This window comes from Schistocerca serialis, chromosome 2 (genome assembly GCF_023864345.2).
Source record: "Schistocerca serialis cubense isolate TAMUIC-IGC-003099 chromosome 2, iqSchSeri2.2, whole genome shotgun sequence".
Lineage (NCBI taxonomy): Eukaryota > Metazoa > Arthropoda > Insecta > Orthoptera > Acrididae > Schistocerca > Schistocerca serialis.
Window position 1 is genome coordinate 131,405,545 of NC_064639.1, and position 26,986 is coordinate 131,432,530.

A 26,986-nucleotide genomic window follows, 5' to 3' on the forward strand; every position below is an offset into this window, starting at 1 on the left:
TGTGGTTTTGGAATTCTAGCTTGCCATGTGATTCCCAGCTAATGGAGCTCCCTTTGTGCTGTTTTGCTGCGGACAAGGTTTGTGTGGGTGATCTTAAGTTCTGCAGTGACTGTTGTCCTCATAGTTTTTCTCACAATTCTCTTAAATGACCTCATATCAAGGTAACTCAAAGCCCACTTTCGTCCATGTTGTGACTTAACAGATGATGTTTTCCCCTTTCCTGTTTTTGGTATAAATCTTTGATATGATGCGTCTTGAAATGCCAAATACTTCAGGTACCTTGGTTATGGAAGAATCCACCATATGAGCTTTTGTGGCGGTGTTCGTAGCGACAAGCAATTCGCTGTAGAAACGGCTTACGAAGTCACCGCCACACTTTTAATAGCGGGCCGACCGGTCCGCTGGAACAGTGAACAGAAAGATGAAAACCCAAACACTCTGATTAAATAAAAGTCGGTACTTATCTTTATTAACGAAGATACAGCAACACAGTAGGGAACTCCGTGTCTACAGAAATCTGTCTAGTTCGAGTCGGAGCGGCTAGGTCAGCGTCAGCTGACGACAAACAACAACTCTGCTGCGATGAACACACAACTGACTAGCAAGTACACAATTCGGTGGCGAGTATACAACTGAGCGGCGAATACAGAACTGTCCTAGCGCTCGCGACTCCAGCGCTTAAGAAGCCAGAAGCCAGCGGTGGCGCGCGCAGACTTGCGGCGATTTCCTGTATCGCTGGCGCTGCTTATGCGGACGGCGTCCGGACTTTGATGCTGCCAACCTTTTGGCAGCGGGCTCGGGTGGCATTACTGGCTAGGATATAACACTCCTCCCCCCCCCAAATCGCCGCACCGTCGTTGAATAATGACGTGGCGAGCGTCGGCGGCGGGGGAGGGGTCTGGTCGCAGGCGTAGCAGAAGAGACCGGGGCGGAGACTGTTGTCGGTGGCAGTCCCCGGTCCGCACCCCAGCATTGGCTGTGCGGGGCCTCAGGAAACACCGACTGAAAACCGAGGGCAGGGTGCACGCCTGTGACCACGGGCGCAGCTTCTGGTACTGGACGCGACGGGGCGTCGGGACCCACGAAGAGAGGCAGCGTCTCCTGACGCTGCCTCGACGGCTGCTGAGTGGGCGCCGGACAAGGCGCTGCAGTGTCAGACTCCTTGGGGGTGCCCAAGGAAAGCGGCTGCAGGACAGGCTGCACAGCCACCGCTTGGGAAGGCGGCCCGGCTGAGGGGTCGACGTTCATCAGCTCCGAAGGCGGTGGCGACTGAAGAGGGACCGCAGGCGCCGGAGAGACCACCTGGGGCGCTCCCGGATGAAGCTGCGCGGGAGGCATCAACGGGACGGGCTGTCGGCGTGGTAGCGGCGACGGCTGCTGCTGCTGCCCTGGGGGCGGCAGCGAAGTCGGAAGGCGCGGCTGGAACCCGCCGCGGACCAAATCTGTGGACAAAGAACGAGCGGCAGAATCCGGGCGGCCAGCACGGCGCAACTGGTTCTGATGCCTCCTGTGCACCCCAGTAGCACCTTGAACAGTATAAAAACCGCGACCCTGGACACTTTTCACGGTACCACGTTCCCAACGACGGCGACCGTGATAAACTCTGAAAAAAAACGGCGTCGTTGCGCTGAAAATGCGTGCGATGCTCAGAAGCGGCGGGTCGATCCAGGGGGTGCAACAACCGTAGTAGGGTGCGATGACGACGGCCGTGGAGAAGCTCCGCAGGCGAAGGGCCGTCGCGTGGCGTGGTCCGGTACGACGACAGGAATGTGATGAGGGCCTGCTGACGAGAGTGCTTAGCACGAAGGCGGTCCATATGATCCTTGAATGTGCGTACAAAACGTTCCACTGCGCCATTCGATTGAGGGTGGAACGGCGGAGTAAGAACATGGCGAATGCCATTGGCAGAACAAAAACTTTCAAATTCAGCAGAGGTAAATTGTGGACCATTGTCAGACACTAAAACTTCTGGAAGACCCTCAATACAAAAAATGGAAGTCAACGCCTGTATAGTTTGTGCAGACGTTGTAGACTGCATGGGCACAACAAACGGAAAATTACTAAATGCATCTATCACGATGAGCCAACGAGAATTCCAATATGGACCAGTGAAATCAATATGTACTCGCTGCCAGGGACCGGCAGGGCGTGCCCACTCAAAATAGCGTTGAGGTGGAGCAGCTTGGTGTTCGGCACACGTCGAACAATCTGTAGACATCTGCGTAATCTGCTTATCAGTGCCGATCCATGTACAATGACGGCGGGCAAGCTGCTTGGTGCGGACCACTCCCCAATGACCTTGATGCAACAAGTCGAGGACCTTGGATTGGAGCACTTGGGGAACCATGACACGAAGCTGGTCATTCTCGGTGCGTAACAGCAAAACTCCGTGCGAAACAGACAACAGATGACGTTGCGGATAATAGCGACGAACCTCAGGGTCCGATATGTCCTTTGCCTTGGACGGCCAACCACGTTGAACAAAACGTAATAGTAAACTCAGATGAGGATCCGTAGCTGTCTCACGTGCCACCTGACGATAATCAATCGGAAAATCCCGGAGGGATTGATGCTCGTCGGCGTCAATCTGATGGCAAGAGTCTTCAGAGGAATCGAAGACATCATCCGCAGCAATCGGCAATCTAGAAAGCGCGTCAGCGTTTGCATGCTGAGCTGTAGGGCGATACAGTATCTCATACTGGTATTGTGATAACAAAAGAGCCCAACGTTGTAGTCTCTGAGCTGTCCGCTGAGGAACTGGTTTAGACGGATGAAACAGTGACGTCAGGGGCTTGTGATCTGTTACTAAATAGAATGGTCTACCATAGAGGTAGTGATGGAATTTTGTGACACCGAACACAATAGCCAACGCTTCCTTGTCCAATTGGCTATAATTACACTGAGCTTTGTTTAGCAATTTAGATGCGAACGCAATAGGACGTTTGGTGTTACCGACTCGGTGAGACAACACAGCACCGAGGCCGAAAGAAGAGGCATCACAAGCTAACACCAGAGGCTTGTTAGGGTCGTAATGGACCAGACAACGATCATTCAATAAAGCCTCTTTAAGCTGCTGAAAGGCTGATTGGCAATCAGCTGATCACACAAACAGAACATTCTTACGGCGGAGACGATGCAACGGTGCAGCAATCTGTGATGCATTAGGTATAAACCTAATATAATATGTCAATTTGCCAAGAACTGCATGCAATTCCTGCAGATTGCGAGGGGCGGGCAAATCACGAATAGCTGCTAAATGTGACTGGGAGGGATGAATGCCTTGAGCATTAATAACATGTCCCAGATACTCCAACTCCGTAAGGAAAAATGAACATTTATCGATGTTGCAACGTAGGCCTGCCTGAGACAACACTTTAAACAAACACTCCAAATTACGGAAATGTTCAGCAGGCGTCCGACCGGACACAACAATATCGTCTAAATAGTTGCAACATGATGGCACATTAGCCAGAAGTTGTGACAAAAAACGCTGAAAAACAGCTGGAGCTGACGCACAACCAAAAGGCAAACGCAGAAAACGGAACAACCCCAACGACGTGTTTATGACAAAATACTGTTGTGATTGCTCGTCAAGGGGCAATTGCAAATATGCTTCACGGAGATCAATTTTGGAAAAGAAACGAGCTTCCCCTAACTTATCCATCAGCTCGTCCGGTCTAGGCAAAGGAAAAGAATCAATGACAGTCTGAGGATTAACTGTCGACTTAAAATCAGCACACAAACTTAACTTGCCAGACGGTTTCTTTATAATAACTAAGGGAGAAGCCCACTGGCTCGCTGAAACGGGTTGAATAACACCGTTGTTTTGCCAACGACGAAGTTCATCTTCTACAGGTGCCCGGAGGGCGTGAGGCACTGGACGAGCACGACAAAATCGAGGCTGAGCATTATCTTTTAACGTAATATGAGCGGCAAAGTTCGCAGCACAACCTAGTTCGTCTTTAAATATGTCACTGTATCGTTTACACAAATCGGTTATGCTGTCTTGAGGAACAACAACAGAATTAATTTACAACACATTGTCGTGGATAGACAGGCCAAACAAGTCAAAACAGTCTAATCCGAAAATGTTTACACTGTCTGTAGTGCGGAGCACTGTGAATGAAATTGTTTTTGTATTGCCACGGAATGTGGCTGGCACGCTACGTACACCTAACACAGGAATTTGTTCTCCACTATAAGTAGCCAAAGAATGTTTTGCCGCTGAAAGTTTAGGGCGGCCGATAGCCGCATACGTAGCACTATTTATGAGAGTCACAGACGCACCAGTGTCTAATTGAAAATTGAAGGTCTTATCCTGGATGCGTAGCTTCACAAATAGTTTATTACACTGTCTCTGGATCGGTGCAGTTGAGGCGGAAGACACAAAATCAGCGCGTTTAGCGCGTGTTCGCTGCTTACGACAACTCGTGGGTTGGGCGGGTGGAACAACAACTCCCGCGTCACGTGCAGTCTGTACATTACGTTTTACAGCGTTTGAATTACGCTTGGGTCGCATAGCAGAGGGCTGCGTGGGTGGCTTATTGCGAACAAGTTTATTACCCACACGAACCGTGGAAGAGTCTTTAAACGCGACCTTCTGGGCGGGCTGGCTTTGAAGAACATGAATATCCATGGGCTGGGCAGCACTAGAATTGTTCTTCCGTTTACGCAAACAAACAGTCTGGATGTGTCCTTTCCTTTGACAAAAGTGACAAACCGCGTTTCTTAACGGGCAACGTTCACGAGGATGAACAAGAACACACTTAGGGCAAGACTTAACTCTATCATTTTGCACACGCGGCTGACGAATGTGTTTAACATGACGCGGCCGGCTAGTGTTTACAGTCTGACTCTGCCGGTGGGGCCGCGGGCGTGACATAACTTGCTTGGCACAGGCAATTTGAGAAATACATGGCTGATCTAACTCACACTCAGCATAGTCAAAAGTATCTTGGGCTTCAATGATGTTCATCACAGTCTCTAATGACGGGTCAGGCAACTTTAAGATAGCAGCACGAATACGAGAATCAGCAATGTTTTGAGTAATAGCGTCTCGTAACATGACATCACTGTAGGAAGCTCCACACACACAATTAAATCGGCACTGACGGGTGAGGCCCCGTAAATCTGTTAACCACTGTTTATTAGATTGATGTGGCAGTTTCTTTAATCTGAAGAACTTGAATCTGGCTGCTGCCACATGAACTCGCGACTCGAAATACTCAGCAAGCTTGTTAACAAAAACGTCATAGTCTAAAGCTTCTGGCTGGGATTCCGGGAACAACTTACAAAGTAGTCGATAGATTTCCACGCCTGCAGTGGAAATTAAATAAAGCTGCCGCTCAGTACCTGTGATTTTGTAGACTGTCATGTGCGCCTGCAGCTGCGCGAAATATTCTCGCCATTCTTCGCTTGATGCATCAAAAGCACGGAAAGGTGGTGCTGCCTGTGCTTGTTCCTTTTGTGTCGGAGGATTAGCCGCTTGTTTGGCGATTGCTTCCACCAGACTTTGTATTTGCTGACTCTGTAACAAGATCAACTGTTGTAATTCGGCAGACATAGTGAACACAAATTAAACCAGCCCCCAAAATTTTATCGCTATAATTAGTATAACCAGAAACAAGTTGAACCAGCCCTGCACACGAGTTCGGAAGTCCTCGTCGCCAGTTTTGTGGCGGTGTTCGTAGCGACAAGCAATTCGCTGTAGAAACGGCTTACGAAGTCACCGCCACACTTTTAATAGCGGGCCGACCGGTCCGCTGGAACAGTGAACAGAAAGATGAAAACCCAAACACTCTGATTAAATAAAAGTCGGTACTTATCTTTATTAACGAAGATACAGCAACACAGTAGGGAACTCCATGTCTACAGAAATCTGTCTAGTTCGAGTCGGAGCGGCTAGGTCAGCGTCAGCTGACGACAAACAACAACTCTGCTGCGATGAACACACAACTGACTAGCAAGTACACAATTCGGTGGCGAGTATACAACTGAGCGGCGAATACAGAACTGTCCTAGCGCTCGCGACTCCAGCGCTTAAGAAGCCAGAAGCCAGCGGTGGCGCGCGCAGACTTGCGGCGATTTCCTGTATCGCTGGCGCTGCTTATGCGGACGGCGTCCGGACTTTGATGCTGCCAACCTTTTGGCAGCGGGCTCGGGTGGCATTACTGGCTAGGATATAACACTCCTCCCCCCCCAAATCGCCGCACCGTCGTTGAATAATGACGTGGCGAGCGTCGACGGCGGGGGAGGGGTCTGGTCGCAGGCGTGGCAGAAGAGACCGGGGCGGAGACTGTTGTCGGTGGCAGTCCCCGGTCCGCACCCCAGCATTGGCTGTGCGGGGCCTCAGGAAACACCGACTGAAAACCGAGGGCAGGGTGCACGCCTGTGACCACGGGCGCAGCTTCTGGTACTGGACGCGACGGGGCGTCGGGACCCACGAAGAGAGGCAGTGTCTCCTGACGCTGCCTCGACGGCTGCTGAGTGGGCGCCGGACAAGGCGCTGCAGTGTCAGACTCCTTGGGGGTGCCCAAGGAAAGCGGCTGCAGGACAGGCTGCACAGCCACCGCTTGGGAAGGCGGCCCGGCTGAGGGGTCGACGTTCATCAGCTCCGAAGGCGGTGGCGACTGAAGAGGGACCGCAGGCGCCGGAGAGACCACCTGGGGCGCTCCCGGATGAAGCTGCGCGGGAGGCATCAACGGGACGGGCTGTCGGCGTGGTAGCGGCGACGGCTGCTGCTGCTGCCCTGGGGGCGGCAGCGAAGTCGGAAGGCGCGGCTGGAACCCGCCGCGGACCAAATCTGTGGACAAAGAACGAGCGGCAGAATCCGGGCGGCCAGCACGGCGCAACTGGTTCTGATGCCTCCTGTGCACCCCAGTAGCACCTTGAACAGTATAAAAACCGCGACCCTGGACACTTTTCACGGTACCACGTTCCCAACGACGGCGACCGTGATAAACTCTGAAAAAAAACGGCGTCGTTGCGCTGAAAATGCGTGCGATGCTCAGAAGCGGCGGGTCGATCCAGGGGGTGCAACAACCGTAGTAGGGTGCGATGACGACGGCCGTGGAGAAGCTCCGCAGGCGAAGGGCCGTCGCGTGGCGTGGTCCGGTACGACGACAGGAACGTGATGAGGGCCTGCTGACGAGAGTGCTTAGCACGAAGGCGGTCCATATGATCCTTGAATGTGCGTACAAAACGTTCCACTGCGCCATTCGATTGAGGGTGGAACGGCGGAGTAAGAACATGGCGAATGCCATTGGCAGAACAAAAACTTTCAAATTCAGCAGAGGTAAATTGTGGACCATTGTCAGACACTAAAACTTCTGGAAGACCCTCAATACAAAAAATGGAAGTCAACGCCTGTATAGTTTGTGCAGACGTTGTAGACTGCATGGGCACAACAAACGGAAAATTACTAAATGCATCTATCACGATGAGCCAACGAGAATTCCAATATGGACCAGTGAAATCAATATGTACTCGCTGCCAGGGACCGGCAGGGCGTGCCCACTCAAAATAGCGTTGAGGTGGAGCAGCTTGGTGTTCGGCACACGTCGAACAATCTGTAGACATCTGCGTAATCTGCTTATCAGTGCCGATCCATGTACAATGACGGCGGGCAAGCTGCTTGGTGCGGACCACTCCCCAATGACCTTGATGCAACAAGTCGAGGACCTTGGATTGGAGCACTTGGGGAACCATGACACGAAGCTGGTCATTCTCGGTGCGTAACAGCAAAACTCCGTGCGAAACAGACAACAGATGACGTTGCGGATAATAGCGACGAACCTCAGGGTCCGATATGTCCTTTGCCTTGGACGGCCAACCACGTTGAACAAAACGTAATAGTAAACTCAGATGAGGATCCGTAGCTGTCTCACGTGCCACCTGACGATAATCAATCGGAAAATCCCGGAGGGATTGATGCTCGTCGGCGTCAATCTGATGGCAAGAGTCTTCAGAGGAATCGAAGACATCATCCGCAGCAATCGGCAATCTAGAAAGCGCGTCAGCGTTTGCATGCTGAGCTGTAGGGCGATACAGTATCTCATACTGGTATTGTGATAACAAAAGAGCCCAACGTTGTAGTCTCTGAGCTGTCCGCTGAGGAACTGGTTTAGACGGATGAAACAGTGACGTCAGGGGCTTGTGATCTGTTACTAAATAGAATGGTCTACCATAGAGGTAGTGATGGAATTTTGTGACACCGAACACAATAGCCAACGCTTCCTTGTCCAATTGGCTATAATTACACTGAGCTTTGTTTAGCAATTTAGATGCGAACGCAATAGGACGTTTGGTGTTACCGACTCGGTGAGACAACACAGCACCGAGGCCGAAAGAAGAGGCATCACAAGCTAACACCAGAGGCTTGTTAGGGTCGTAATGGACCAGACAACGATCATTCAATAAAGCCTCTTTAAGCTGCTGAAAGGCTGATTGGCAATCAGCTGATCACACAAACAGAACATTCTTACGGCGGAGACGATGCAACGGTGCAGCAATCTGTGATGCATTAGGTATAAACCTAATATAATATGTCAATTTGCCAAGAACTGCATGCAATTCCTGCAGATTGCGAGGGGCGGGCAAATCACGAATAGCTGCTAAATGTGACTGGGAGGGATGAATGCCTTGAGCATTAATAACATGTCCCAGATACTCCAACTCCGTAAGGAAAAATGAACATTTATCGATGTTGCAACGTAGGCCTGCCTGAGACAACACTTTAAACAAACACTCCAAATTACGGAAATGTTCAGCAGGCGTCCGACCGGACACAACAATATCGTCTAAATAGTTGCAACATGATGGCACATTAGCCAGAAGTTGTGACAAAAAACGCTGAAAAACAGCTGGAGCTGACGCACAACCAAAAGGCAAACGCAGAAAACGGAACAACCCCAACGACGTGTTTATGACAAAATACTGTTGTGATTGCTCGTCAAGGGGCAATTGCAAATATGCTTCACGGAGATCAATTTTGGAAAAGAAACGAGCTTCCCCTAACTTATCCATCAGCTCGTCCGGTCTAGGCAAAGGAAAAGAATCAATGACAGTCTGAGGATTAACTGTCGACTTAAAATCAGCACACAAACTTAACTTGCCAGACGGTTTCTTTATAATAACTAAGGGAGAAGCCCACTGGCTCGCTGAAACGGGTTGAATAACACCGTTGTTTTGCCAACGACGAAGTTCATCTTCTACAGGTGCCCGGAGGGCGTGAGGCACTGGACGAGCACGACAAAATCGAGGCTGAGCATTATCTTTTAACGTAATATGAGCGGCAAAGTTCGCAGCACAACCTAGTTCGTCTTTAAATATGTCACTGTATCGTTTACACAAATCGGTTATGCTGTCTTGAGGAACAACAACAGAATTAATTTACAACACATTGTCGTGGATAGACAGGCCAAACAAGTCAAAACAGTCTAATCCGAAAATGTTTACACTGTCTGTAGTGCGGAGCACTGTGAATGAAATTGTTTTTGTATTGCCACGGAATGTGGCTGGCACGCTACGTACACCTAACACAGGAATTTGTTCTCCACTATAAGTAGCCAAAGAATGTTTTGCCGCTGAAAGTTTAGGGCGGCCGATAGCCGCATACGTAGCACTATTTATGAGAGTCACAGACGCACCAGTGTCTAATTGAAAATTGAAGGTCTTATCCTGGATGCGTAGCTTCACAAATAGTTTATTACACTGTCTCTGGATCGGTGCAGTTGAGGCGGAAGACACAAAATCAGCGCGTTTAGCGCGTGTTCGCTGCTTACGACAACTCGTGGGTTGGGCGGGTGGAACAACAACTCCCGCGTCACGTGCAGTCTGTACATTACGTTTTACAGCGTTTGAATTACGCTTGGGTCGCATAGCAGAGGGCTGCGTGGGTGGCTTATTGCGAACAAGTTTATTACCCACACGAACCGTGGAAGAGTCTTTAAACGCGACCTTCTGGGCGGGCTGGCTTTGAAGAACATGAATATCCATGGGCTGGGCAGCACTAGAATTGTTCTTCCGTTTACGCAAACAAACAGTCTGGATGTGTCCTTTCCTTTGACAAAAGTGACAAACCGCGTTTCTTAACGGGCAACGTTCACGAGGATGAACAAGAACACACTTAGGGCAAGACTTAACTCTATCATTTTGCACACGCGGCTGACGAATGTGTTTAACATGACGCGGCCGGCTAGTGTTTACAGTCTGACTCTGCCGGTGGGGCCGCGGGCGTGACATAACTTGCTTGGCACAGGCAATTTGAGAAATACATGGCTGATCTAACTCACACTCAGCATAGTCAAAAGTATCTTGGGCTTCAATGATGTTCATCACAGTCTCTAATGACGGGTCAGGCAACTTTAAGATAGCAGCACGAATACGAGAATCAGCAATGTTTTGAGTAATAGCGTCTCGTAACATGACATCACTGTAGGAAGCTCCACACACACAATTAAATCGGCACTGACGGGTGAGGCCCCGTAAATCTGTTAACCACTGTTTATTAGATTGATGTGGCAGTTTCTTTAATCTGAAGAACTTGAATCTGGCTGCTGCCACATGAACTCGCGACTCGAAATACTCAGCAAGCTTGTTAACAAAAACGTCATAGTCTAAAGCTTCTGGCTGGGATTCCGGGAACAACTTACAAAGTAGTCGATAGATTTCCACGCCTGCAGTGGAAATTAAATAAAGCTGCCGCTCAGTACCTGTGATTTTGTAGACTGTCATGTGCGCCTGCAGCTGCGCGAAATATTCTCGCCATTCTTCGCTTGATGCATCAAAAGCACGGAAAGGTGGTGCTGCCTGTGCTTGTTCCTTTTGTGTCGGAGGATTAGCCGCTTGTTTGGCGATTGCTTCCACCAGACTTTGTATTTGCTGACTCTGTAACAAGATCAACTGTTGTAATTCGGCAGACATAGTGAACACAAATTAAACCAGCCCCCAAAATTTTATCGCTATAATTAGTATAACCAGAAACAAGTTGAACCAGCCCTGCACACGAGTTCGGAAGTCCTCGTCGCCAGTTTTGTGGCGGTGTTCGTAGCGACAAGCAATTCGCTGTAGAAACGGCTTACGAAGTCACCGCCACACTTTTAATAGCGGGCCGACCGGTCCGCTGGAACAGTGAACAGAAAGATGAAAACCCAAACACTCTGATTAAATAAAAGTCGGTACTTATCTTTATTAACGAAGATACAGCAACACAGTAGGGAACTCCGTGTCTACAGAAATCTGTCTAGTTCGAGTCGGAGCGGCTAGGTCAGCGTCAGCTGACGACAAACAACAACTCTGCTGCGATGAACACACAACTGACTAGCAAGTACACAATTCGGTGGCGAGTATACAACTGAGCGGCGAATACAGAACTGTCCTAGCGCTCGCGACTCCAGCGCTTAAGAAGCCAGAAGCCAGCGGTGGCGCGCGCAGACTTGCGGCGATTTCCTGTATCGCTGGCGCTGCTTATGCGGACGGCGTCCGGACTTTGATGCTGCCAACCTTTTGGCAGCGGGCTCGGGTGGCATTACTGGCTAGGATATAACACTCCTCCCCCCCCAAATCGCCGCACCGTCGTTGAATAATGACGTGGCGAGCGTCGACGGCGGGGGAGGGGTCTGGTCGCAGGCGTGGCAGAAGAGACCGGGGCGGAGACTGTTGTCGGTGGCAGTCCCCGGTCCGCACCCCAGCATTGGCTGTGCGGGGCCTCAGGAAACACCGACTGAAAACCGAGGGCAGGGTGCACGCCTGTGACCACGGGCGCAGCTTCTGGTACTGGACGCGACGGGGCGTCGGGACCCACGAAGAGAGGCAGCGTCTCCTGACGCTGCCTCGACGGCTGCTGAGTGGGCGCCGGACAAGGCGTTGCAGTGTCAGACTCCTTGGGGGTGCCCAAGGAAAGCGGCTGCAGGACAGGCTGCACAGCCACCGCTTGGGAAGGCGGCCCGGCTGAGGGGTCGACGTTCATCAGCTCCGAAGGCGGTGGCGACTGAAGAGGGACCGCAGGCGCCGGAGAGACCACCTGGGGCGCTCCCGGATGAAGCTGCGCGGGAGGCATCAACGGGACGGGCTGTCGGCGTGGTAGCTGCGACGGCTGCTGCTGCTGCCCTGGGGGCGGCAGCGAAGTCGGAAGGCGCGGCTGGAACCCGCCGCGGACCAAATCTGTGGACAAAGAACGAGTGGCAGAATCCGGGCGGCCAGCACGGCGCAACTGGTTCTGATGCCTCCTGTGCACCCCAGTAGCACCTTGAACAGTATAAAAACCGCGACCCTGGACACTTTTCACGGTACCACGTTCCCAACGACGGCGACCGTGATAAACTCTGAAAAAAAACGGCGTCGTTGCGCTGAAAATGCGTGCGATGCTCAGAAGCGGCGGGTCGATCCAGGGGGTGCAACAACCGTAGTAGGGTGCGATGACGACGGCCGTGGAGAAGCTCCGCAGGCGAAGGGCCGTCGCGTGGTGTGGTCCGGTACGACGACAGGAACGTGATGAGGGCCTGCTGACGAGAGTGCTTAGCACGAAGGCGGTCCATATGATCCTTGAATGTGCGTACAAAACGTTCCACTGCGCCATTCGATTGAGGGTGGAACGGCGGAGTAAGAACATGGCGAATGCCATTGGCAGAACAAAAACTTTCAAATTCAGCAGAGGTAAATTGTGGACCATTGTCAGGCACTAAAACTTCTGGAAGACCCTCAATACAAAAAATGGAAGTCAACGCCTGTATAGTTTGTGCAGACGTTGTAGACTGCATGGGCACAACAAACGGAAAATTACTAAATGCATCTATCACGATGAGCCAACGAGAATTCCAATATGGACCAGTGAAATCAATATGTACTCGCTGCCAGGGACCGGCAGGGCGTGCCCACTCAAAATAGCGTTGAGGTGGAGCAGCTTGGTGTTCGGCACACGTCGAACAATCTGTAGACATCTGCGTAATCTGCTTATCAGTGCCGATCCATGTACAATGACGGCGGGCAAGCTGCTTGGTGCGGACCACTCCCCAATGACCTTGATGCAACAAGTCGAGGACCTTGGATTGGAGCACTTGGGGAACCATGACACGAAGCTGGTCATTCTCGGTGCGTAACAGCAAAACTCCGTGCGAAACAGACAACAGATGACGTTGCGGATAATAGCGACGAACCTCAGGGTCCGATATGTCCTTTGCCTTGGACGGCCAACCACGTTGAACAAAACGTAATAGTAAACTCAGATGAGGATCCGTAGCTGTCTCACGTGCCACCTGACGATAATCAATCGGAAAATCCCGGAGGGATTGATGCTCGTCGGCGTCAATCTGATGGCAAGAGTCTTCAGAGGAATCGAAGACATCATCCGCAGCAATCGGCAATCTAGAAAGCGCGTCAGCGTTTGCATGCTGAGCTGTAGGGCGATACAGTATCTCATACTGGTATTGTGATAACAAAAGAGCCCAACGTTGTAGTCTCTGAGCTGTCCGCTGAGGAACTGGTTTAGACGGATGAAACAGTGACGTCAGGGGCTTGTGATCTGTTACTAAATAGAATGGTCTACCATAGAGGTAGTGATGGAATTTTGTGACACCGAACACAATAGCCAACGCTTCCTTGTCCAATTGGCTATAATTACACTGAGCTTTGTTTAGCAATTTAGATGCGAACGCAATAGGACGTTTGGTGTTACCGACTCGGTGAGACAACACAGCACCGAGGCCGAAAGAAGAGGCATCACAAGCTAACACCAGAGGCTTGTTAGGGTCGTAATGGACCAGACAACGATCATTCAATAAAGCCTCTTTAAGCTGCTGAAAGGCTGATTGGCAATCAGCTGATCACACAAACAGAACATTCTTACGGCGGAGACGATGCAACGGTGCAGCAATCTGTGATGCATTAGGTATAAACCTAATATAATATGTCAATTTGCCAAGAACTGCATGCAATTCCTGCAGATTGCGAGGGGCGGGCAAATCACGAATAGCTGCTAAATGTGACTGGGAGGGATGAATGCCTTGAGCATTAATAACATGTCCCAGATACTCCAACTCCGTAAGGAAAAATGAACATTTATCGATGTTGCAACGTAGGCCTGCCTGAGACAACACTTTAAACAAACACTCCAAATTACGGAAATGTTCAGCAGGCGTCCGACCGGACACAACAATATCGTCTAAATAGTTGCAACATGATGGCACATTAGCCAGAAGTTGTGACAAAAAACGCTGAAAAACAGCTGGAGCTGACGCACAACCAAAAGGCAAACGCAGAAAACGGAACAACCCCAACGACGTGTTTATGACAAAATACTGTTGTGATTGCTCGTCAAGGGGCAATTGCAAATATGCTTCACGGAGATCAATTTTGGAAAAGAAACGAGCTTCCCCTAACTTATCCATCAGCTCGTCCGGTCTAGGCAAAGGAAAAGAATCAATGACAGTCTGAGGATTAACTGTCGACTTAAAATCAGCACACAAACTTAACTTGCCAGACGGTTTCTTTATAATAACTAAGGGAGAAGCCCACTGGCTCGCTGAAACGGGTTGAATAACACCGTTGTTTTGCCAACGACGAAGTTCATCTTCTACAGGTGCCCGGAGGGCGTGAGGCACTGGACGAGCACGACAAAATCGAGGCTGAGCATTATCTTTTAACGTAATATGAGCGGCAAAGTTCGCAGCACAACCTAGTTCGTCTTTAAATATGTCACTGTATCGTTTACACAAATCGGTTATGCTGTCTTGAGGAACAACAACAGAATTAATTTACAACACATTGTCGTGGATAGACAGGCCAAACAAGTCAAAACAGTCTAATCCGAAAATGTTTACACTGTCTGTAGTGCGGAGCACTGTGAATGAAATTGTTTTTGTATTGCCACGGAATGTGGCTGGCACGCTACGTACACCTAACACAGGAATTTGTTCTCCACTATAAGTAGCCAAAGAATGTTTTGCCGCTGAAAGTTTAGGGCGGCCGATAGCCGCATACGTAGCACTATTTATGAGAGTCACAGACGCACCAGTGTCTAATTGAAAATTGAAGGTCTTATCCTGGATGCGTAGCTTCACAAATAGTTTATTACACTGTCTCTGGATCGGTGCAGTTGAGGCGGAAGACACAAAATCAGCGCGTTTAGCGCGTGTTCGCTGCTTACGACAACTCGTGGGTTGGGCGGGTGGAACAACAACTCCCGCGTCACGTGCAGTCTGTACATTACGTTTTACAGCGTTTGAATTACGCTTGGGTCGCATAGCAGAGGGCTGCGTGGGTGGCTTATTGCGAACAAGTTTATTACCCACACGAACCGTGGAAGAGTCTTTAAACGCGACCTTCTGGGCGGGCTGGCTTTGAAGAACATGAATATCCATGGGCTGGGCAGCACTAGAATTGTTCTTCCGTTTACGCAAACAAACAGTCTGGATGTGTCCTTTCCTTTGACAAAAGTGACAAACCGCGTTTCTTAACGGGCAACGTTCACGAGGATGAACAAGAACACACTTAGGGCAAGACTTAACTCTATCATTTTGCACACGCGGCTGACGAATGTGTTTAACATGACGCGGCCGGCTAGTGTTTACAGTCTGACTCTGCCGGTGGGGCCGCGGGCGTGACATAACTTGCTTGGCACAGGCAATTTGAGAAATACATGGCTGATCTAACTCACACTCAGCATAGTCAAAAGTATCTTGGGCTTCAATGATGTTCATCACAGTCTCTAATGACGGGTCAGGCAACTTTAAGATAGCAGCACGAATACGAGAATCAGCAATGTTTTGAGTAATAGCGTCTCGTAACATGACATCACTGTAGGAAGCTCCACACACACAATTAAATCGGCACTGACGGGTGAGGCCCCGTAAATCTGTTAACCACTGTTTATTAGATTGATGTGGCAGTTTCTTTAATCTGAAGAACTTGAATCTGGCTGCTGCCACATGAACTCGCGACTCGAAATACTCAGCAAGCTTGTTAACAAAAACGTCATAGTCTAAAGCTTCTGGCTGGGATTCCGGGAACAACTTACAAAGTAGTCGATAGATTTCCACGCCTGCAGTGGAAATTAAATAAAGCTGCCGCTCAGTACCTGTGATTTTGTAGACTGTCATGTGCGCCTGCAGCTGCGCGAAATATTCTCGCCATTCTTCGCTTGATGCATCAAAAGCACGGAAAGGTGGTGCTGCCTGTGCTTGTTCCTTTTGTGTCGGAGGATTAGCCGCTTGTTTGGCGATTGCTTCCACCAGACTTTGTATTTGCTGACTCTGTAACAAGATCAACTGTTGTAATTCGGCAGACATAGTGAACACAAATTAAACCAGCCCCCAAAATTTTATCGCTATAATTAGTATAACCAGAAACAAGTTGAACCAGCCCTGCACACGAGTTCGGAAGTCCTCGTCGCCAGTTTTGTGGCGGTGTTCGTAGCGACAAGCAATTCGCTGTAGAAACGGCTTACGAAGTCACCGCCACACTTTTAATAGCGGGCCGACCGGTCCGCTGGAACAGTGAACAGAAAGATGAAAACCCAAACACTCTGATTAAATAAAAGTCGGTACTTATATTTATTAACGAAGATACAGCAACACAGTAGGGAACTCCGTGTCTACAGAAATCTGTCTAGTTCGAGTCGGAGCGGCTAGGTCAGCGTCAGCTGACGACAAACAACAACTCTGCTGCGATGAACACACAACTGACTAGCAAGTACACAATTCGGTGGCGAGTATACAACTGAGCGGCGAATACAGAACTGTCCTAGCGCTCGCGACTCCAGCGCTTAAGAAGCCAGAAGCCAGCGGTGGCGCGCGCAGACTTGCGGCGATTTCCTGTATCGCTGGCGCTGCTTATGCGGACGGCGTCCGGACTTTGATGCTGCCAACCTTTTGGCAGCGGGCTCGGGTGGCATTACTGGCTAGGATATAACACTCCTCCCCCCCCAAATCGCCGCACCGTCGTTGAATAATGACGTGGCGAGCGTCGACGGCGGGGGAGGGGTCTGGTCGCAGGCGTGGCAGAAGAGACCGGGGCGGAGACTGTTGTCGGTGGCAGTCCCCGGTCCGCACCCCAGCATTGGCTGTGCGGGGCCTCAGGAAACACCGACTGAAAACCGAGGGCAGGGTGCACGCCTGTGACCACGGGCGCAGCTTCTGGTACTGGACGCGACGGGGCGTCGGGACCCACGAAGAGAGGCAGCGTCTCCTGACGCTGCCTCGACGGCTGCTGAGTGGGCGCCGGACAAGGCGTTGCAGTGTCAGACTCCTTGGGGGTGCCCAAGGAAAGCGGCTGCAGGACAGGCTGCACAGCCACCGCTTGGGAAGGCGGCCCGGCTGAGGGGTCGACGTTCATCAGCTCCGAAGGCGGTGGCGACTGAAGAGGGACCGCAGGCGCCGGAGAGACCACCTGGGGCGCTCCCGGATGAAGCTGCGCGGGAGGCATCAACGGGACGGGCTGTCGGCGTGGTAGCTGCGACGGCTGCTGCTGCTGCCCTGGGGGCGGCAGCGAAGTCGGAAGGCGCGGCTGGAACCCGCCGCGGACCAAATCTGTGGACAAAGAACGAGTGGCAGAATCCGGGCGGCCAGCACGGCGCAACTGGTTCTGATGCCTCCTGTGCACCCCAGTAGCACCTTGAACAGTATAAAAACCGCGACCCTGGACACTTTTCACGGTACCACGTTCCCAACGACGGCGACCGTGATAAACTCTGAAAAAAAACGGCGTCGTTGCGCTGAAAATGCGTGCGATGCTCAGAAGCGGCGGGTCGATCCAGGGGGTGCAACAACCGTAGTAGGGTGCGATGACGACGGCCGTGGAGAAGCTCCGCAGGCGAAGGGCCGTCGCGTGGTGTGGTCCGGTACGACGACAGGAACGTGATGAGGGCCTGCTGACGAGAGTGCTTAGCACGAAGGCGGTCCATATGATCCTTGAATGTGCGTACAAAACGTTCCACTGCGCCATTCGATTGAGGGTGGAACGGCGGAGTAAGAACATGGCGAATGCCATTGGCAGAACAAAAACTTTCAAATTCAGCAGAGGTAAATTGTGGACCATTGTCAGACACTAAAACTTCTGGAAGACCCTCAATACAAAAAATGGAAGTCAACGCCTGTATAGTTTGTGCAGACGTTGTAGACTGCATGGGCACAACAAACGGAAAATTACTAAATGCATCTATCACGATGAGCCAACGAGAATTCCAATATGGACCAGTGAAATCAATATGTACTCGCTGCCAGGGACCGGCAGGGCGTGCCCACTCAAAATAGCGTTGAGGTGGAGCAGCTTGGTGTTCGGCACACGTCGAACAATCTGTAGACATCTGCGTAATCTGCTTATCAGTGCCGATCCATGTACAATGACGGCGGGCAAGCTGCTTGGTGCGGACCACTCCCCAATGACCTTGATGCAACAAGTCGAGGACCTTGGATTGGAGCACTTGGGGAACCATGACACGAAGCTGGTCATTCTCGGTGCGTAACAGCAAAACTCCGTGCGAAACAGACAACAGATGACGTTGCGGATAATAGCGACGAACCTCAGGGTCCGATATGTCCTTTGCCTTGGACGGCCAACCACGTTGAACAAAACGTAATAGTAAACTCAGATGAGGATCCGTAGCTGTCTCACGTGCCACCTGACGATAATCAATCGGAAAATCCCGGAGGGATTGATGCTCGTCGGCGTCAATCTGATGGCAAGAGTCTTCAGAGGAATCGAAGACATCATCCGCAGCAATCGGCAATCTAGAAAGCGCGTCAGCGTTTGCATGCTGAGCTGTAGGGCGATACAGTATCTCATACTGGTATTGTGATAACAAAAGAGCCCAACGTTGTAGTCTCTGAGCTGTCCGCTGAGGAACTGGTTTAGACGGATGAAACAGTGACGTCAGGGGCTTGTGATCTGTTACTAAATAGAATGGTCTACCATAGAGGTAGTGATGGAATTTTGTGACACCGAACACAATAGCCAACGCTTCCTTGTCCAATTGGCTATAATTACACTGAGCTTTGTTTAGCAATTTAGATGCGAACGCAATAGGACGTTTGGTGTTACCGACTCGGTGAGACAACACAGCACCGAGGCCGAAAGAAGAGGCATCACAAGCTAACACCAGAGGCTTGTTAGGGTCGTAATGGACCAGACAACGATCATTCAATAAAGCCTCTTTAAGCTGCTGAAAGGCTGATTGGCAATCAGCTGATCACACAAACAGAACATTCTTACGGCGGAGACGATGCAACGGTGCAGCAATCTGTGATGCATTAGGTATAAACCTAATATAATATGTCAATTTGCCAAGAACTGCATGCAATTCCTGCAGATTGCGAGGGGCGGGCAAATCACGAATAGCTGCTAAATGTGACTGGGAGGGATGAATGCCTTGAGCATTAATAACATGTCCCAGATACTCCAACTCCGTAAGGAAAAATGAACATTTATCGATGTTGCAACGTAGGCCTGCCTGAGACAACACTTTAAACAAACACTCCAAATTACGGAAATGTTCAGCAGGCGTCCGACCGGACACAACAATATCGTCTAAATAGTTGCAACATGATGGCACATTAGCCAGAAGTTGTGACAAAAAACGCTGAGAAACAGCTGGAGCTGACGCACAACCAAAAGGCAAACGCGGAAAACGGAACAACCCCAACGACGTGTTTATGACAAAATACTGTTGTGATTGCTCGTCAAGGGGCAATTGCAAATATGCTTCACGGAGATCAATTTTGGAAAAGAAACGAGCTTCCCCTAACTTATCCATCAGCTCGTCCGGTCTAGGCAAAGGAAAAGAATCAATGACAGTCTGAGGATTAACTGTCGACTTAAAATCAGCACACAAACTTAACTTGCCAGACGGTTTCTTTATAATAACTAAGGGAGAAGCCCACTGGCTCGCTGAAACGGGTTGAATAACACCGTTGTTTTGCCAACGACGAAGTTCATCTTCTACAGGTGCCCGGAGGGCGTGAGGCACTGGACGAGCACGACAAAATCGAGGCTGAGCATTATCTTTTAACGTAATATGAGCGGCAAAGTTCGCAGCACAACCTAGTTCGTCTTTAAATATGTCACTGTATCGTTTACACAAATCGGTTATGCTGTCTTGAGGAACAACAACAGAATTAATTTACAACACATTGTCGTGGATAGACAGGCCAAACAAGTCAAAACAGTCTAATCCGAAAATGTTTACACTGTCTGTAGTGCGGAGCACTGTGAATGAAATTGTTTTTGTATTGCCACGGAATGTGGCTGGCACGCTACGTACACCTAACACAGGAATTTGTTCTCCACTATAAGTAGCCAAAGAATGTTTTGCCGCTGAAAGTTTAGGGCGGCCGATAGCCGCATACGTAGCACTATTTATGAGAGTCACAGACGCACCAGTGTCTAATTGAAAATTGAAGGTCTTATCCTGGATGCGTAGCTTCACAAATAGTTTATTACACTGTCTCTGGATCGGTGCAGTTGAGGCGGAAGACACAAAATCAGCGCGTTTAGCGCGTGTTCGCTGCTTACGACAACTCGTGGGTTGGGCGGGTGGAACAACAACTCCCGCGTCACGTGCAGTCTGTACATTACGTTTTACAGCGTTTGAATTACGCTTGGGTCGCATAGCAGAGGGCTGCGTGGGTGGCTTATTGCGAACAAGTTTATTACCCACACGAACCGTGGAAGAGTCTTTAAACGCGACCTTCTGGGCGGGCTGGCTTTGAAGAACATGAATATCCATGGGCTGGGCAGCACTAGAATTGTTCTTCCGTTTACGCAAACAAACAGTCTGGATGTGTCCTTTCCTTTGACAAAAGTGACAAACCGCGTTTCTTAACGGGCAACGTTCACGAGGATGAACAAGAACACACTTAGGGCAAGACTTAACTCTATCATTTTGCACACGCGGCTGACGAATGTGTTTAACATGACGCGGCCGGCTAGTGTTTACAGTCTGACTCTGCCGGTGGGGCCGCGGGCGTGACATAACTTGCTTGGCACAGGCAATTTGAGAAATACATGGCTGATCTAACTCACACTCAGCATAGTCAAAAGTATCTTGGGCTTCAATGATGTTCATCACAGTCTCTAATGACGGGTCAGGCAACTTTAAGATAGCAGCACGAATACGAGAATCAGCAATGTTTTGAGTAATAGCGTCTCGTAACATGACATCACTGTAGGAAGCTCCACACACACAATTAAATCGGCACTGACGGGTGAGGCCCCGTAAATCTGTTAACCACTGTTTATTAGATTGATGTGGCAGTTTCTTTAATCTGAAGAACTTGAATCTGGCTGCTGCCACATGAACTCGCGATTCGAAATACTCAGCAAGCTTGTTAACAAAAACGTCATAGTCTAAAGCTTCTGGCTGGGATTCCGGGAACAACTTACAAAGTAGTCGATAGATTTCCACGCCTGCAGTGGAAATTAAATAAAGCTGCCGCTCAGTACCTGTGATTTTGTAGACTGTCATGTGCGCCTGCAGCTGCGCGAAATATTCTCGCCATTCTTCGCTTGATGCATCAAAAGCACGGAAAGGTGGTGCTGCCTGTGCTTGTTCCTTTTGTGTCGGAGGATTAGCCGCTTGTTTGGCGATTGCTTCCACCAGACTTTGTATTTGCTGACTCTGTAACAAGATCAACTGTTGTAATTCGGCAGACATAGTGAACACAAATTAAACCAGCCCCCAAAATTTTATCGCTATAATTAGTATAACCAGAAACAAGTTGAACCAGCCCTGCACACGAGTTCGGAAGTCCTCGTCGCCAGTTTTGTGGCGGTGTTCGTAGCGACAAGCAATTCGCTGTAGAAACGGCTTACGAAGTCACCGCCACACTTTTAATAGCGGGCCGACCGGTCCGCTGGAACAGTGAACAGAAAGATGAAAACCCAAACACTCTGATTAAATAAAAGTCGGTACTTATCTTTATTAACGAAGATACAGCAACACAGTAGGGAACTCCGTGTCTACAGAAATCTGTCTAGTTCGAGTCGGAGCGGCTAGGTCAGTGTCGGCTGACGACAAACAACAACTCTGCTGCGATGAACACACAACTGACTAGCAAGTACACAATTCGGTGGCGAGTATACAACTGAGCGGCGAATACAGAACTGTCCTAGCGCTCGCGACTCCAGCGCTTAAGAAGCCAGAAGCCAGCGGTGGCGCGCGCAGACTTGCGGCGATTTCCTGTATCGCTGGCGCTGCTTATGCGGACGGCATCCGGACTTTGATGCTGCCAACCTTTTGGCAGCGGGCTCGGGTGGCATTACTGGCTAGGATATAACATGAGCACCAACACGTTGCCCGTGTTCGAATTCACTTAGCTCTGACATAATGCACTCACAACTACATGGAACACTGCTCTGACCATGACTGACTCTTGCAACATATTGAAGACATAACACAGGTGTCGTTCATGGTCAAATACATCAGTGCAACCTTAAGACTTAGCTGGTACATGCATTTTCCATTTTTTTCAACAATATTGAAGTCAAATAAAAATATAAAAAAATCAACCTATAACAAGAACTGAACCAGCGATATCATGATTAGAAAGTCAATTTTTTGGAGTGTTTTTTGTTTTTGAGAATTGCTTTGTACTGCTTTAAGGAACTGATGTCTATGTACTGACTTGCAAGTTCTTTAAATATGAAGGAAATTGAAGACAGCAGCCAGTAAGGTCACTTGTAAAATTAGAAAAATTAATGTGAAGTATGAAAGTAATGCTAGGGGGAAAAAGGATTTAAAATATGGAAGATGTGATAAAAGAGCAGTTCACGAAAAGGATAAAACATGCAGAAATTAATTACTGACTAAAAACTAAAGAAACAAAACAGTAATACATTGAATCAAGAAACAAACATAAATGATCAGCAAGCATACAAGTCGTCATTGGATGCATTCCTAAGCAGAAAAGTGTATGACATATGTGGAAGCCCAGAAATGGAGTATAAATTGATGAAAGACATTAACAGAAAAGGGAGGGATCTAGCCAAACTAAACCTGGAAAGCAGACAATGCTCATTTGGGAATAAAACTAGTAATCCAACTATACGTGAAGAGCTTTCTACACTGCTCATGAAGTAGTTTTTCAAGAAGTTGAAGACAGATGTGCAGTGTATAAGCTCAACCTCTTGAGCTCTGCATATAATTTTATGAATTCAGTAACTAAATTTAAAATTGTAACTTTTCTTGGAGTGAAATCAAGTAAGTCAGTTCTATATATTGATGGAAAACATTGGAGAAAGTGTCCCATTTCCAATACTTCAGCTTTGATGTGACCTTTGAATAGTTAGAGATATAAAAAATGAAACAAATAGCTGTCAGAGAATGTGTGAGACAAAAATTGTAGGACCTCAAAAAAGGAATCTGAAGGCAGATACTGAGATATAATTTTACAAAGTAATGGCTGTTCTCACATTGTTGTAGGAGGAGAATGTTGGGCTTTGACAAAGAGAGATATTAGCGAACTGAAAACACCAGAAATTAAGTTCCTTTAATCTCTGCAGCAGAAAGGATAAAGTTGGGAACAATACTTAAGGACAGAATTAGCTGTGAAATATACGCGAGATTAAGCTGCACGGACCAAGAAGGAGTAGAAACAACACATTCTGCATATGTTGGTGACTAGAACCCCAAGGCGAATACTGCGTTACAAACCTCAGTGAACAGACCGACAACAGCAGTTAAGTTTAATTTATGATAAATCTGGGCAGCCAGTTGATTAAAAATTTGTTTGTTATTGATTTTCAGGACAACAGCCGTGGCTTGTTCTGTCTAAACTGACGACTCCAGTGCTGGGATATTTTTCACTGTGAACTGTGCCCTACATAACCATGTAACTCCTGAGTCTCCTGAGTGTGATTGTCTCCTGAATCTCCTGAGTGTGATTGTAGCACACGTCTATTGAAAGAGGTAGTTTAAATTATTTGTATCAGAGGGAAATCCAACTGAGATAACTAATAAATTATATGACAGAAATACTCGCCAATACTTATCTGCAGTTGTTGAAATGTGTAGTGCTGCTGATACAAATGTATAAAGTAAAAAGAGACGCACTACCTAGCTTCCTTTGTCAGGAAGGAGTGAGGGATAGTTTGTAGAAGATTAAAAAGGAGGGGCAGGTCATTCAGCAGTAGTAAAAGAGAGAGTGAGGATGAGGAGAGACGAAGGGGGAGGTATTTTAATTAATTTTCATCTAAAGCAGACATCAGTTTTAGTTTCCTCAATCACAACTACAAAGTGAAAATTGTGGATGCAGCTAGTTGGCCTATGATTTTAAGCTGTCCACCAAGAGATTGTAGCAGAAGCCACATAAAAATTTTGCTCCTGAAATCCGTAGTGTTTATCATGTGATTTTATCAGTTTTAATTTACAAAATATCAATCCCAGTGTAGTTGAATACTGTGCTTATTGAAACTAAGAGTGAAGTCAAAAACTGAAGTGAATATTAATAACCAATTGCCACTAACATTTTAAAGTTCTCATTGTCTTCTTGCTTTATTTTCAGAACATGGTGACAATACTGGATATAACAAAAGAACAGCTCTTTGGACCAGCATATTCAGGGCAATTTCTGTCATCCTTAGAAATTTCTCCACAGTTCTTTCAGAGTGACCAAACATTGATCCTCTTCCTGCAGTCCATTGCTGCCGAAATTCTTCAGAAGCTGTTTCTTTTTAGAATGTCATTTGTCTCTCCTGTTGGTGACTCAAGAAATGCTGACCGCTCTCCAGGTGATATTCTGAGAGAGATGGGGGTCCATGGCTGTGATGCAGAAATTATTAAGTACCTATTCAAGATTGGAATTTCGGAAACAAGTTGAAATATTACAGGAAAAACTTGAATCATCTTCATTTCTTTATACTGCAATTTCCATTGTGTGCTGTATTTACCCAATTGCAGCAGTGTAAGAATTTACAAACTGCCGTGGTTATAACCATATCATTAAATCTTAAGACAAGCTGTGATAATATTTTTTGATATTTTACATTTAGTTTCACAAGCTGTAAACATGGTTTACAGGAGACTCAGGGTATTTAGAGTAATGTGATAGTCATGCGTGCTCACTGCCTCTGTTTATTCATTTTTGTTGTACAGCTTCACGTTTTAGTGAAGCAAATTTAAGAAAAGCAATAGTGCTGGAATCAAAAATGTGTACTTGAATATTAGCTTTTAGCAGTATTAATTACCATGTGATCTGTTAAAACAAAGACATAAAAGTGCATTACATGGTTTCATTGTTATGTGATCTCTCCATAGGGGATAGCTGATTGTATTTCATGATCAGTTTCTTTCAAGTAAAGATTAATGCAAAATAATCTTAACACATAAAAGCATTTTGGGAATACTGATTTTGAGATTTTCTTTGTCTTTCAGAGCATGTCAATTCCTTTAGGATGGGAAGTAATACAGAGATATCACATAAAAGAATGGGAAAATAATGAATTTACAAAAAATTTTACTGAAAGTCAGGAATGGGATTGCCATAGCTCATAGCTATTATTAGTGTTCGGTTTGTAAAGATGAGCAAGAACCAGAAAATGACAGTGAAATGGAATTTTATCTAACTTTAATGTGATTTGATGTTAGGTGTGAGTGTGAAATAATGTGAAACCAACCAAGCCAAACACATTGTTTGCATCACACAGTATCCATGATGTCTTTGAAAAATTGAGAGCATAACCTGATGTATTTATAATCATGTTACAAAAGTCATATGTGCAATATTTATTATTCATTTTATAATATTAAAAGTACAAACATAATGACAAATTTTTAATGTTTCAGAAGCCAAGTCTGATGAATAACTGTTGTCTTTAAGAATTATATTGAAACAGAAGGCGATAAGGAAATTATTGTTAAAAAGTTGATGTACTAAATTGATTTTTTTCATTTATTACTGTTAAGGAATTGCTGTTCATTATATATTGTTAGCACTAGATATAAGTACTCCATTCGTTAACCAATTAAGGTGCTAAATAATATGTTACTGAGTACAAAAGGGCTTCCTTGTATCTGTCGGTGGTATTCCACTGACACACTGAAGGAACAATATTGTTTGCAAATAATTATTTTAGACATGAACTGTTGTATGTTTATCATAAAGAAGGTAAAGTCTAGGAAATAAATGTTTTCCTAGGGTACTGCTTTGTACTTATATTCTTTATGGTACTTAATATTGCCTTTTGCTGACTGTGATATCATATTTCTTATTGCATTGACAATTAAAAATATGTGCACCATTATACTTCACTAAATTACATTATTGATGTGTGATGTAACACTATAGTACATACATTGTCCATAATTTTCAGAATTTCATGAAGATTCTTTTTCTTTGTAATCAGAGATTGTTTTTCTTAGATCTCATAGTAATTTGTTTTTGTGCTATCCATTCACAAGTACCTTACAAATTTGTGAACATTGAAGCATATCTGTACCTGAATGTTCTGGGTGCAACACTATTAGCCTTTTGTAAACAGTGATTCACATATCAGGATGGGAATAAGTAGTAGAAATGAAATGTCCTGAATTTTAATAGGTGGCGCTTCACCAACAGCCTTGCCACAGTGGTAACACTGGTTCTTGTCAGATCACCGAAGTGAAACGCTGTCGGGCTGGCCTAGCATTTGGATTGGTGACCATCCAGTCTGCTGAGCGCTGTTGGCAAGCTGAGTGCACTCAGCCCTTGTGAGGCAAACTGAGGAGTGACTTGATTGAGAAATAGCAGCTCTGGTCTCGTAAACTGACATACGACCAGGAGAGTGGTGTGCTGACCACATGTAACTTAATGTAGTGTTTCTGGTTGCAAAGCTGTAACTTTCAAGTGCTCAACCAAATATATTATGTCAGTATACATTTCACTTCAGAATAATTTTTCCATTAGTTTGTGATCATTGCTTCAAAAGCTTGGCTTCACCACTTGAAGTTGTAGATGTAAATATTTATCAGTGTTTTGTTTAACAGCAAATCAGTGTTTTATGCATGGACACCAAGAATCCT

General features: G+C 47.5%; 1 protein-coding gene across 1 annotated transcript in view; it reads left to right on the top strand.

Moving 5' to 3' along the window:
• LOC126456833 (guanine nucleotide exchange protein smcr8b-like) overlaps window positions 1–24,833 on the top strand; it is a 135,543-nt gene extending 110,710 nt beyond the window's left edge. Inside the window, exon 12 of the mRNA XM_050092638.1 lies at window positions 24,492–24,833. Coding sequence (XP_049948595.1) covers window positions 24,492–24,806 — 315 coding nt within the window. The 3' untranslated portion in view covers window positions 24,807–24,833. The remainder of the gene's footprint in view (window positions 1–24,491) is intronic.
• Window positions 24,834–26,986: the final 2,153 nt, after the last annotated feature.